Source organism: Narcine bancroftii, chromosome 1, assembly GCF_036971445.1.
Source record: "Narcine bancroftii isolate sNarBan1 chromosome 1, sNarBan1.hap1, whole genome shotgun sequence".
NCBI lineage: Eukaryota > Metazoa > Chordata > Chondrichthyes > Torpediniformes > Narcinidae > Narcine > Narcine bancroftii.
The window spans coordinates 222960160-222974620 of NC_091469.1; the positions used below are offsets into that span (position 1 = coordinate 222960160).

The 14461-nt window shown below is 37.1% G+C and overlaps 1 protein-coding gene across 20 annotated transcripts in view; it reads right to left on the reverse strand.

Annotated features, from left to right (window-relative positions):
• The window catches only part of mctp1a (multiple C2 domains, transmembrane 1a), a 534415-nt gene that overhangs the window by 400277 nt on the left and 119677 nt on the right, over positions 1 to 14461 (reverse strand). For all 20 annotated transcript variants that reach the window (XR_011342276.1, XM_069891645.1, XM_069891672.1 and 17 more), the window contains one exon: positions 5829 to 5943. Coding sequence is in view for 19 of the 20 variants with exons in the window: in XM_069891645.1 (XP_069747746.1) it covers positions 5829 to 5943 (115 nt within the window). In the remaining variant the exon portion in view is untranslated. The remainder of the gene's footprint in view (positions 1 to 5828; positions 5944 to 14461) is intronic.

A 14461-nucleotide genomic window follows, 5' to 3' on the forward strand; every position in this document is an offset into this window, starting at 1 on the left:
AGATAAATCAATTTCTCTGACTTGTAAGATTTCTGTAAATTTATCATTTATTATGACACAAATCATTGGTCAACAGGCAACACTTGCTTTGCCATAATCTGAATTACAATCAGATATAAAGTGTTGGAAGGGAAATGCGATAACATCATGGCTACAGCACTAGACAAACAGAGAAGAGACAAAAATAACCATGCAAAAACAAAAGAATATCAAAATGTTAAATAAAAAAAAACAGTACAAAATTAAGAGCTGAGATTGAAAGAAAATAAAGTTAAGGTTGGTTCACACAAAGAGAAAAGCTTAAAATCAATTTATTATTAGGTCACATGATCCTCCAGGACTGTGGACCTTACCTTATTAACAGTTGACAGTCACCTTTCAAATAGCCAGATGTAGTAATAATGCTGTCTTAAAAATAAGTTTGCCAGATTTAACACCTCATTAGCAATGACCACTAAAAGAATGCTGTTACTAAAGATTAGTTTTGCAATTTTAATAGATACAGAAGATTAAAAGAACGATTTTCTATACAAAACATGCTGCTAAATGATACTGGCAGAAACAATCTAGCATTCTAAAGACATTCAGGCAGGTACTCAAATAGGAGGAGAGGTGGCTGAGGTGTTAAATTAATATTTCTATCTGTAGTTACCCAGGAGAAGAGAACGTGGGTTAGGAGTGAAAGGGGAATGTTTAGAGGGAACACGAGGAGGAACTTCTTCACACAGAGTGGTGGGGGTGCGGAACGAGCTGCCAGCTGAGGTGGTGAATGGTGGCTCAATTTTAACATTTAAGAAGAATTTGGACAGGTGCATGGATGGGAAAGATATGGAGGGCTATGGACTGGGTGAAAGTCAATTGGGACTAGGCAAAAAAAAATGGTTCGGCACAGACTAGAAGGGCCAAAGGGCTCTGTCTGTGCTGTAAAATTCTATGGTTCCATAGTTCTGAGAAGGTACAGAATTCATGGAAATGAACAATGATGTTTTGGAACACATCCGCTTTACAAATGAGGATATGCTGGCAGCCTTCAGCATATTAAAGTAGATAAATTTTGGAGCCTGACCAAGTGTATCCTAGGTTATAATGCGAAGCTCGGGAAGAAATTGCAGAGATATTTGCATCATTGTTAAGTACATGTGAGGAGCTGGCAGACTGGGGTGTGGTTAATGTTGTTCCTTTATTTATGATGGGCTGCAAGGATAAGACAGGGAACTAGAGGACTATGATTTTGTTTTTGAGACATGATCAACTTGCATTTGGACGGGATAGGACTATTGAGATCTGCAAATTAAATGGTTCATCACTGAAGAGTTTTGTCAAACAGAGAAACAAAGGGGTCTAGGCACATATTTCCCTGAAAGATACAATGCAGGCAGACAAGGAGGTGAAGAAGACAATTAGCATTTTGCCATAATTGATTATGACCTTGAGCACAGGAATTTGGACATCATGTTATATCTGTACTAGACATTAGTGTGAGGATATTTCAGAGTATTCTGTATAATTCCAATTATCCAGCTATAGGATAGATATCATTAAGCTGGAAAAGGTGAAAGAAAGATTCTTGAGGATGTTGTGATGGATTATATCATATTTTATATTGTATAAAGTTATGTTTTTGAAGGAGATAGATTGTGGGGGTAATGTAGGTCACAAGCAAACACTAAAACACTTCAAAAAGCACATCTCATTTAAAATGCAAGAGCTTTGCTGAAAGTGAGTCATGCAGGCACCGAGAGTCTTGCAAAGACAATAAAGGAAGGAGACGGCTTTGCTAAATAATTTCAAAAGTAAGTGTAAATGGATTATTGTTCTGAAAGCAACAGTTGAATGAACTCAGAGGTTTGGGTATGGTTCCGCAATCTGTCTGGATGCAGTTTGCTGTTCTAAGAAGGTCATGTGGTTTTACAAGCAGAGAGAGAGAGAGAGAGAGAGGGGAAGGAGACTAATCAGGCTTTCTCTGGGAGGGAGAGGAAGAGGGAACTGGTTTCTGCAGTCATGGCAAGCTGGAAGCTTGTTGAAACCCCATTTTGAAGATGGGTTGCGAGTTCTGAGTTCAGCCTGTTGAAAACCCTTGAGGTCCATACAAGAGGAAATGACTGGCTAGAGAATTTCACCTGAAATAAGGGAAACAAAAGGAACTCTGTGGTGACCTGCAGAAGAAAAGGTTATCATTTGGAAAACCCTGATGGGGAAAGTTTCTTCAGCAAGACACTGAAGTGGCTGATCAGAAGGAATCAGGCTGATGAGGGTAACCTTATAGGAAGTATACAGTGCCTTTGGGATAAAGACACTTTTTTCCTTTATATTCCCCTGTGCTCCACAGATTTAACTTTGTAATCAAATACGTATGTAATTAAAATGCACATTCCAAATTTTATTCAAGGTTATTTGTACACCTTTTAGTTTGACCATGGAGAAATTACAGCACTTTTTAATACATAGTCCCCCCATTTCAGGTCACAATATTTGGGACATTTGGCTTCACAGGTGTTTGTGAGCACTCAGATATATTTAATTGCTTCATTGGTGCAGGTATAAGAGAGCTTGGCTATTTCTAAGCTTTTGATCGCTTTTCGAGTCTGTAGTTGCTATTTATGAAATGAGGACCAGAGCTGTGCCAATTTTTAAACTTTTAAAAAAGTTTTTAAATAAAGCCATTATGAAAAACAAGAAATAAACAGTAAGAGACATCACACAAACTTTAGGATTATAAAAATCAACTGTTTGGAACATCATTAAGGGCATCCGAGTGATCTCAGTAATCACAAAGGGACTGGTCTTCCAAGGAAGACTCCACTGCTGATGACAAAAGAATTCTCATCATAATGAAGAAAATTCCCCAAACTTCTGTCTGACAGATCAGAACACTCTTCTGGAGGAAGGTGTGGATGTGTCAATTACTACGTTTCCCAAAACATTTCATGAACAGAAATACAGAAGCTACACTGCAAGATGCAAAGCATGACAAAGGTGGTATGTTTAGGATCTTGCGCAGTTCCTCCACACTTTGCTCTTTAATATTGGTCTCATCTGTCGACAAGACCTTTTTCCAGTATTCTACAGGCTCTTTTTAATACTTCTTGGCAAGCTGTAATCTGGCCACCCTTTCTGTGGCTAACTAGTGGTTTGCTTAGATCAGCAGTATGCTCTTTCTTCTTATTGATGTTCCAAACTGTTGGTTTTAGTAATTCCAAGGTTTGGGTGATGTCTCTTACAGTTTTATTGTTTTTCAGGCTCATAATGACTTCACTGATTTCTGGTCCTCATGTTGAAAAAAGGCAACTACAGACTCCAATATGTGATTAAAACCTTAGAAACAAGCCTAGCTCTCTTATACCTGCACCAATGAAGCAATTAAACATACCTGAGTACTCACCAACACCTGCGAAGCCAAATGTCTCACATATTATGGTGGTCTGAAATGAGGGAACTATGTATAAAAAAAATACTGTAATTTCTATATGGCCAAACCAAAATGAACACCGATGACCTTGGAAAAAGTCTGGAATGTGCATTTTAATGACATGTGAATTGTTTGATTACAAATTTAAATCTGTGGAGCACAGGGGCAAATAAAGGGAAAAAAGTGTCTTTTTCCCCAAACATTATGGAGGGCACTGTATAAAATCATGAGTGAATAAATAAGAGAGCAGAGATTTAAGGAGAGAAGGGAAATATTTATAACGAATTTGAAGGGCATAGTTTTCCATAAGGAGGGAGGTGGGCATATGGAATTAGCTGTCTGAAAAATTGGTAGAGGCAGATACAGACATTTAGTCACATGAATAGGGTAGGTTTAGAAGGATAGTTATATGGCGAGCTCTCCACTGGCCACCGTGACAGAGGTGCACCAAAGAAAAGGTACAAGGACTGCCTAAAGAAATCTCTTGGTGCCTGCCACATTGACCACCGCCAGTGGGCTGATATCGCCTCAAACCGTGCATCTTGGCGCCTCACAGTTTGGCGGGCAGCAACCTCCTTTGAAGAAGACCGCAGAGCCTACCTCACTGACAAAAGGCAAAGGAGGAAAAACCCAACACCCAACCCCAACCAACCAATTTTCCCCTGCAACCGCTGCAATCGTGTCTGCCTGTCCCGCATCGGACTTGTCAGCCACAAACGAGCCTGCAGCTGACGTGGACTTTTTACCCCCTCCATAAATCTTCGTCCGCGAAGCCAAGCCAAAGAAAGAAGAAGAAGAGATCAAACATAGGCAAATGGAATGATCTCAGGTCAGCAAATTGACCGGCATAGATGAGTAGGCCAAAGGGCCCATTTCTGTGATGTACAACTCCAAAGCTCTAATTTAGCATTTTATATTGCCTCTACAAAATTTTATGGGTTGCTGCCAACCTGAATTCTCCCCTTTGGCTTCAATTCCCCCATTTCAGATCTATCTCTTGTTATTGTTGCAGCCAAAATTGGCACGGTGTACCAAATGCCCATTCAAGGCTTACAACTTATTGATGGAATGTGAATGCATTCATGGCTTCCACATTTCTGAAGCCTCTCATGGACATACCCTAAGCTATGGTAGCCAAGGTGTAAATGTCAATGTACTATCTTTTCCTGCTGCTGTAACTTCTCATGCATATATCACATTTTAATACTGCTCTTAATCAGCCTCCCAAGGGTGATATTTGACTGAGGTAAAAAGAGGACTACTTTAATGATTCAGATAGTTTGGTCTGGGGTTGAATTGGAGAAGCAACCTAGCTGGTTATACAAATGAGAGATTAGCTTTTCCCTTTAATCAGTATTCAATACTCACAAACATTTTAATGCTTATTCATTGCATTTCTACTTCTCCCATCTATGGTTCATAGAAAGTTTAATCCAATAAAAAGCAATTGTACTGAGATCAATATTGTAGAATTAAATTGTTAAATTAAACTCTCAATAACATTCTAAAGATATTAAGGATTGTGTCCCTTTAGTTACAAACACTTACTGCCCTATATGTTTATCCATATGTACCAAATCAAAGGAAAAAGACGTATTTACATTAAAAACCCGTTATCCAGAATTCAAGCAACTGGCAAAAAAAATTGCAGAAAATAAATAGATAAAAAATACAGAAGTTTAAGACTGGCATGACTCGTCATAGGTTCAACAATCATGCAACATTCAGTTTCAAGCAACCAGAAAATTCACTGATCTGCCATCTACCAATCCCAATAGATGCCAGATACCAGTGTTTTTTTCTGTAATTGGCCCCTTCAAAAGGGTTTGGGTGGCACTTGATAAGCAAAGCATAACATAGCATGTAGTTTCCTTCTCGATGATTTCAGGAATGCATAAAATTATGTGATATTAGAGGAGAAAATCATTTTAACCAGAACATTTGGGGAATCTTCTACTCCTCATCAATAATGTCAGAAGATCTGATTTGTTAGCTGAAATTTTATTTTGCTTTTATTAATCCATGCATCACTAATTCAGTACCATGTCAAAACCTAGATAATTAATTAATTCAACCCTGGAAGTAAAATTTGAACTAATAACTTCCCATTATAGATGCAAGAACAAACTCAGCGGGTCCAACAGCAGATATTGGGAAAGAAAACAAGTAAATGTTTCAGACCAGTTGCTCATATTGGAAAATGAGCATCTTATGCTGTAGAAAGGGTAGCATAAAGAGAAAACATGGGGAATATCTGTGGTAGGTTGAAAACCCAAGATATCAAGGTAATGATTACATTTCCACAATGTTTCTCCACTGAACAAGTATTACAGCGAGTAATAGTTTTCCATTAAGAAAAAAGACATCTTACAAACCAAGAGCAGAAACAAGACAACAATACATTGTCTCCATTTCTTACCTCCCCGATCTCGTACTGCAAGGTTATGGCCACTCTTCAGCAGAATGTTCAGCTGGTACATTCTGGTGCTTGCCAACAGATGATCTATATTACTTAATCCAAGTACCTGGATCCCCTGAAGAAAGTAAATAAAATTATAAATCTCTATTGAAAAGCTACCACTCAGACATTATCCCTTCTTGACTCGAGGCACAAGATTTCTATCTTTATAAGATGGAGTAAAATACAGTGGAATATCCAAAACATTTAATCTTTAGAAAAATCAGTCGATTTATGGCCTTTTGAGCTTTAGATATAGACCTTAGATTAGAACTCAGTAAACCTACCAGTTTGTTTCATAGCAATGGGAAATGGATGAGCATGGAAAATGGTGGCAGAGTTGAAACAAGATGCAAAGTAATTTAAACCATTGGATCTAACTAAAACAAGGAACATAATGGGATAAATGAAATCTATCGCCTGCCATTTCTGTGCCATTTCTGAAATTCAATATGTTTATAATGGACTTAGAAAGATGACAATGAAATTATATCAGTGTTGAATATGGATTTAAGATCTCTATTGCATTTTTTTAGCTTCTGTTAGGGGTAGACATGGTTCTTTAGTCTGCAATCTCACTAAGAACATGCAAGGAGAGATGTTAAATGCAGAAATTAGAATCCACCAGGTCTAATATTAGTAAACAATATTTTTTATGGACAGTAATTCAGGACAAAAGTATTAGCACTGGAAAATAAATAGAGATTGATGCATGCTTACTAACTATGTTCATCAAAGAAAGCTAAGGAGATGGTGTTAAGAACAAAAAAAATCTTCATCTTAATAAGTGGTCAATAAAATTCTTTTTGAATCTATTGAATTATTATTTGGCATGTTACTGAACATTCTATGAAACTTTTAGAGCTGTATTGGTGAAAATTATACTGACTAGTGACATTACAGCCTGGTTTGGAAACTCGAGCACCTAAGAATGCAGGAGGCTGCAAAAAGTGCCAAACTTAGAGAAGTCCGTCTCAGGCACCAACCTTCCGCCCACTAAAAATATCTACACGAGTCACTACCTCAAGAAGGTGGACCACAAGGGGCATGGCCTGATTACGAAGGAAGAAGAGGTATAATTCCGTCTTCCTCCAGCTGGACTGATAAATACCCGAATTAAAATATTTAAAAAGTCTGCAAACTCTGCTTAGAAATTGTTTGAATGTTAAAAGACTACAATAGCTGCTAATACAAAGAAGTCAAAAGTACCGACTCAGAAGAAACTTCCATTTAAAAATTCGGAAGAAATTAGGCCTACTTACCAAGTGGAATCCACAGAATCGATTGGACAGCTACCCAAACAACAATCTGTACCAGCTCGGCTAAGTATTACCCCGGTGCCCTCACAAGAGGGCACCGGGCTTCCGATTTTTTCTTTCTATCAAGATCAGCACGCACGCGATGTTGGGCGTGCTGGAGAAGTGCCGGAATCGACTGAGTCATCCCTGATGCACAATACTGCTGTGGGTCCTGGTGACGCAGAGGCCCAAGCAAGCACGTCGGAAGATGCGCTTGCACGGGCCTCAGCTCTGCCAGGTATGCACGGTGCATCAAGAGTACACAAATTATTAGATAAGGTTTGGGCCGTTGGGGAAGTCAGTCAGCAGCAGTCTGAGTATACCAGGTCAGGTTCTACAGACATGCAGACCAGAAGTTACAAGAACAACTAAATTAAAAGAACAACAGTTTAAAGCCTTGTCTCAAACTGAACAAACAGGAGAAGAAATACTGACTGCTGCTGAAGGGAAAGAAGGTCGGCCTCATGGTGAAACTAGTGATACTATTTTTGATGCTGTTTTTACAATTTTGAAATTTATAGATCATCAAATGGGTAACATGTCAACACAAATGTCTACTTCGATTGGTCATGGATTTATGAATATGACTGAAAAAATGAATAGTATTTGTGAAGAAGTTTCTGTTAAGAAAGATATCTCTGTTGTCAAAGCTGATGTTAATAGGTGCTTGAATAGAGTGGATATAGTTCAAGATCATTTTTAAAAGATGGAAGGTGCATTTCAAGTTTGTAAAGAACAAGTGGATCGAAATAAAGAAAAAATAGAGGAAGTGTAAGATTCTTTTGTCGGATGGGAAATTTAAAAGAAGGACTTTTTTTTTAAATTTTTTATTTTTCACACCATAAAACACGTTAGCCATGGTATACACTTTTTCATTTTCACACATATACAGTGACTTTTTCTCCCCCCCCCCCCTCCCTCCTCCCAAGCCACCCCCCCACCCCCCCCTCTCATCCATTTTAGGTATACAATCTAGGTTGCATTAAGTCAGTCAGACAATGTTGTCATTCAACAAAAATACACCAGAAATTCTACTGAGTCCATTCTTTTCTTTTCTTCTCCTTCCATCAACTTAGGTAATGTTTGTTCCCGGTAGGTTTTCGCTATTGTATTTAATGTAAGGCTCCCATACTTGTTTGAATATTTCAATATTATTTCTTAAACTATATGTTATTTTTTCTAATGGAATACATTTATTCATTTCTATATACCATTGTTGTATTTTCAAATTATCTTCCAATTTCCAGGTTGACATAATACATTTTTTTGCTACGGCTAGGGCTATCTTAACAAATCTTTTCTGTGCATCTTCCAAGTCAATTCCCAATTCTTTATTTTTTATGTTACTTAGGAGAAAGATCTCTGAATTCTTTGGTACATTGTTTTCTGTTATTTTATTTAATATCTGATTGAGATCATCCCAAAATTTTTCTACTCTCTCACATGTCCAGATTGCATGAATTGTTGTTCCCCTTTCTTTTTTACATCGAAAACATCTATCAGATACTGTTGGGTCCCATTTATTTAACTTTTGCGGTGTAATGTATAGTCTGTGTAACCAATTATATTGTATCATACGCAGCCTCGTATTTATTGTATTTCTCATCGTTCCAGAACATAATTTCTCCCATGTTTCCTTTTTTATCTTTATATTTAAATCTTGTTCCCATTTTTGTTTAGTTTTACCATTTGTTTCCTCATTCTCCTTTTCTTGCAGTTTAATTAACATTGTATCTGTAATCACATATTCAAGGTTACTTCCCTCTGGTAAACTCAAATTGCTTCCTAATTTATCTTTCAAGTAGGATCTCAGTTGGTAATATGCCAGCGCTGTATCTCCAGTTATATTGTATTTATCTCTCATTTGTTCAAAGGATAAGAATCTACTTCCTGAAAAACAATTTTCTATTCTTTTAATCCCTTTTTTTTCCCATTTTCTAAAGGAAAGGTTGTCTATTGTAAAAGGGAGTAGCTTATTTTGCGTCAATATTAGTTTTGGTAATTGATAATTTGTTTTATTTCTTTCTACATGAATCTTCTTCCATATATTGAGGAGATGGTGTAATACTGGAGAAGTTCTATGTTGTATCAATTTTTCGTCCCATTTATATAATATGTGTTCAGGTATCTTTTCCCCTATTTTATCTAATTCTAATCTCGTCCAGTCTGGTTTTTCCCTTGTTTGATAAAAATCTGATAGGTACCTTAATTGTGCGGCTCTATAATAATTTTTGAAGTTTGGCAATTGTAAGCCTCCTTGTTTATACCATTCTGTTAATTTATCTAGTGCTATCCTCGGATTCCTCCCTCTCCATAAAAATTTCCTTATTATTTTCTTTAACTCTTTGAAGAATTTTTCTGTCAGTTGTATTGGCAATGCCTGAAATAAGTATAGTATCCTTGGAAAAATGTTCATTTTAATACAGTTTATCCTTCCTATCAGTGTTAATGGTAGCTCTTTCCAATGCTTTAAATCGTCCTGTAATTTTTTCATTAGTGGATTGTAATTGAGTTTATATAATTGGCCTAGATTTTTGTTTATTTGTACACCTAGGTATCTTATTGCCTGCATTTGCCATCTGAATGGGGATTCCTTCTTAAATTTTGAGAAATCCGCGTTATTCATAGGCATTGCTTCACTTTTATTTACATTTATCTTGTATCCCGACACTTCTCCATATTCCTTCAATTTCTTATATAGTTCTTTTATTGATAGTTCTGGTTCTGTTAAGTACACTATCACATCATCCGCAAATAGACTGATTTTATATTCCCTGTCTTTTATTTTTATTCCTTTTATATTATTATCTATTCTTATCGATTCTGCTAGTGGTTCTATAGCTAGCGCAAACAATAATGGTGATAGTGGGCATCCCTGCCGCGTTGACCTGCTTAAGTTAAATTGCTTTGATACATGTCCATTTACTGTCACTTTCGCTAACGGTCCCTTATATAATGCTTTAATCCAATTAATATACTTCTCCGGTAAACTGAATTTTTGCAATACTTTGAACAAATAATTCCATTCTACTCTGTCGAAGGCCTTCTCTGCGTCTAAAGCAACTGCTACTGCAGGTGCTTTATTTCCTTCTACTGCATGAATTAAGTTAATAAATTTACAAATATTGTCTGTTGTGCGTCTTTTTTTGATAAATCCAGTTTGGTCTAAATTTACCATTTTCGGTACCTGTTCTGCTAATCTGTTTGCTAATAGTTTAGCTATTATCTTATAATCTGTGTTTAGCAAAGATATTGGTCTATATGACGCTGGTGAGAGTGGATCTTTCCCTTGTTTTAGTATCACTGTAATTATTGCTGTTTTACATGAATCTGGTATGTTTTGTGTCTCATCAATCTGGTTGATTACATCCAGGAGGGGCAGTATTAATAGGTCTTTAAATGTTTTGTAGAATTCTATTGGGAATCCATCCTCTCCTGGTGTCTTATTATTTGGTAATTTTTTTATTATCTCTTGTATTTCTACTGTTACAAATGGTTCTGTTAATTTATTTTGTTCCTCTATTTGTAGTTTTGGTAGTTCAATTTTAGTCAAAAATTCATCTATTTTCCCTTCTTTCCCTTCGTTTTCAGTTCGGTATAATTGCTCATAGAATTCTCTGAAGTTTTCCTTAATTTCTTTTGGATTATATGTAATTTGTTTGTCTTTTTTCCTTGTTGCCAATACCATTTTCTTAGTTTGCTCTGTCTTAAGCTGCCATGCTAAGATTTTGTGTGTTTTTTCACCTAGTTCATAATATTTCTGTTTTGTCTTCATTATATTCTTCTCCACCTTATATGTTTGTAATGTTTCATATTTTATTTTTTTATCCGCCAATTCTCTTCTTTTGGTTGTATCTTCCTTTATTGCTAATTTTTTTTCTATGTTTACTATTTCCCTTTCCAACTGCTCTGTTTCCTGATTATAGTCCTTCTTCATCTTGGTTGCATAACTTATTATTTGTCCTCTAATGAATGCTTTCATTGCGTCCCATAGTATAAACTTATCTTCCACTGATTCCGTATTTACTTCAAAATACATTTTTAATTGTTTTTCAATAAATTCTCTAAAATCCTGTCTTTTAAGTAGCATGGGGTTTAATCTCCATCTATACATTCTTGGAGGGATGTCCTCTAGCTTTACTGTCAGTATTAAGGGTGAATGGTCCGATAGCATTCTCGCTTTATATTCTGTTTTTCTTACTCTATCCTGCATACTAGCTGATAACAAAAATAGGTCTATTCTTGAGTATGTTTTATGTCTAGTCGAGTAGTATGAGTATTCCTTTTCTTTTGGGTTTTGTTTCCTCCATATGTCCACAAGTTTCATTTCTTGCATTGATTTAATTATAAATTTGGTTACTTTGTTCTTCCTGTTAATTTTTTTCCCCGTTTTATCCATATTTGGATCCAAATTCAGATTGAAATCCCCTCCTATTAGTATGTTCCCTTGCGTATTAGCTACCTTCAAAAAGATATCTTGCATAAACTTTTGATCTTCTTCGTTAGGTGAATATATATTAAGTAGATTCCAAAGCTCCGAATATATCTGACATTTTATCATGACATATCTCCCTGCTGGATCTATTATTTCCTCTTCTATTTTAAATGGCACATTTTTGCTAATTAATATAGCCACTCCTCTTGCTTTTGAATTATACGATGCTGCTGTTACATGTCCTACCCAATCTCTCTTTAATTTCTTGTGCTCCAATTCAGTTAAGTGTGTTTCTTGGAAAAATGCTATATCTATTTTTTCCTTTTTCAGTAAATTTAGTAGTTTCTTCCTTTTAATTTGGTTATGTATTCCATTAATATTTAAAGTCATATAGTTCAGCGTAGCCATTTTATATTTTGTTTATCTTCTCTTTCCGTTTTTCCATCATTACCTTTCCTCCTTTTCCATTTCTGTTTTCTTATTTTCAACTCTTTACCAGACAACATTCCTACAACATCCAACATTTTCCTTATTCTCCTATTTCTATCTTCTTTATCCCCAATCTCCCCTTCCCCTCCTGAGTTGTCCTTTATCCCTTGTCGGACAACCACATCTCCCCTCTCCATTTGGATTTGCGAATCCACTCGCAAGCGTCAACTGATTTTGCAGTGACCGCTCTTTTCCCCCACCCAGCCCCCCCAGAAAAGATTTCACTTTTCATATGTCACAAAGGTCACTCTTTTAATTCCCTCCTTATTCTCTCTATTCCATTACCTTCCCTTATTAATTCTTGTCTATACTATCTATGTTTTCCTCTAATTACAGATACTTTCACGTATGCCCATTGTCTCTATTCACTCTTATACCTCTTTACCCGCATACATATCAATCGTGGTCATTTTTACCCTCATTACCCGTCTTCATCCCTCAGTCTATTTTTGTCTTTACCCACATACTTATCAATCGTGATCATTTTTACTCTCATTACCCGTCTTCATCTCTCAGTCTATTTTTGTAATTGTTCTGCAAATTTTCGTGCTTCTTCTGGATCCGAGAACAGTCTGTTTTGTTGTCCTGAAATAAATATTTTCAATACCGCTGGATGCCTTAGTATAAATTTATAACCTTTCTTCCATAAAATCGCCTTTGGTGTATTGAACTCCTTTCTCTTCTTCAGGAGTTCAAAACTTATATCTGGATAAATGAAGATTTTTTGCCCTTTGTACTCCAGTGGCTTGTTGCCCTCTCTTACTTTTTCCATTGTCTTCTCCAGTACCTTTTCTCTTGTAGTATATCTTAGGAATTTTACTACAATAGATCTTGGTTTTTGTTGTGGTTGTGGTTTAGAGGCCAATGCTCTATGTGCCCTTTCTATTTCCATTTCTTGCTGTAGTTCTGGACATCCTAGGGTCTTAGGGATCCACTCTTTTATAAACTCCCTCATATTCTTGCCTTCTTCATCTTCCTTAAGGCCCACTATCTTTATGTTATTTCTTCTGTTATAATTTTCCATTATATCTATTTTTTGAGCTAGTAGTTCTTGTGTCTCTTTAGTTTTTTTATTAGATTCCTCCAATTTCTTTTTTAAGTCTTCTACCTCCATTTCTGCTGCTACTGCCCGTTCTTCCATCTTGTCCATTTTTTTCCCCATTTCTGTTAAGGTCATATCTATTTTATTCATTTTCTCTTCTGTGTTGTTTATTCTTCTTCTTAAATCATTGAATTCCTGTGTTTGCCATTCTTTAAATGACTCCATGTATCCTCTAACAAGAGCAAGTATATCCTTTACCTTGCCTTTCCCTTCATCTATTTCACTGTATTCTTCCTCTTCTTCTTCCTCTGGGTTGGCCATCTGTTGTTTCTTTGTTGCCCTTTCCTTCTCTTCTTTCTTGTTTTCATTGTTTTCTGTGGTCTCTTCTTGCTGCAGGTGTTCTGCAGCTGTCGTTGCCGGCTGTGGAGATCGACTCCCCAGCTGGTCCCCCCTCCCGTCGGTGTGTTTTTTTTCATGCGCGGTTGCGCACTTTTACTCGGCTCTGTGAGCCATTGTTGTAGTTCTTTTTCTACCGACCTGAGGTAGCGGGCTCCTCTCTCCACAGCGGGCCTCTTCGGACAGGTAAGGCCTTCACCTTTTTCCTCCGTTGTCTTCTCTTCCTCTCTTCTTACCGTTGATTTTGATTTTTCTTCTTTTGTCTCCATCTTCTTTCCACCTTTATACTCACTTTTCTTTAACTTTTATTTCTGTGCCTTTGTATTTTCTCTTGTTTTTCCCGACTTTTCTGGAGAGGGCTGGAGTTCACCGTCCGGCCACTACTCCATCACGTGACTCCTCCAAAAGAAGGACTTGTTGAAGAAAAGTCACTCTGACCTCAAACTCACCTGGTCCAACACTCTACCCTTCCTGGATCTCTCTGTCTCCATCTTGGGAGACTAGCTTTCCAGTGAAACTTCTCCAGGGTCTTTCTTTAAAATTTTTACTGAAATCAATTGTGGTGCACTGAGGTAGCAGCAAGCAGGCACAAAACTCGAAAGACTGTACAACAGGCTTTATTCCAGTAAAAGTTTAAATACTATTTCATGCCTTGCTGGCTGGAAATCTATGCTACAAACCCTCCAACTCCCACAACTACACTTCCTCACACCCATCCCCTTCTCTCACTTTCTCCGCCTCTGCTGTATCTGTTCCAAAGATTAGATCTTCCAGTCCAGATCTTCCCAAAGATCTGCCTTCTTCCACAAATGTGGCATCCCTTCCATCACCATCAACTCAGGTCTCACCCACATCTCCTCCGTTTCCCGTTCATCTGCCCTGGCCCCCGACACAACTAATATAGAATCCCCCTCACCCTCACCTACCACTCCAC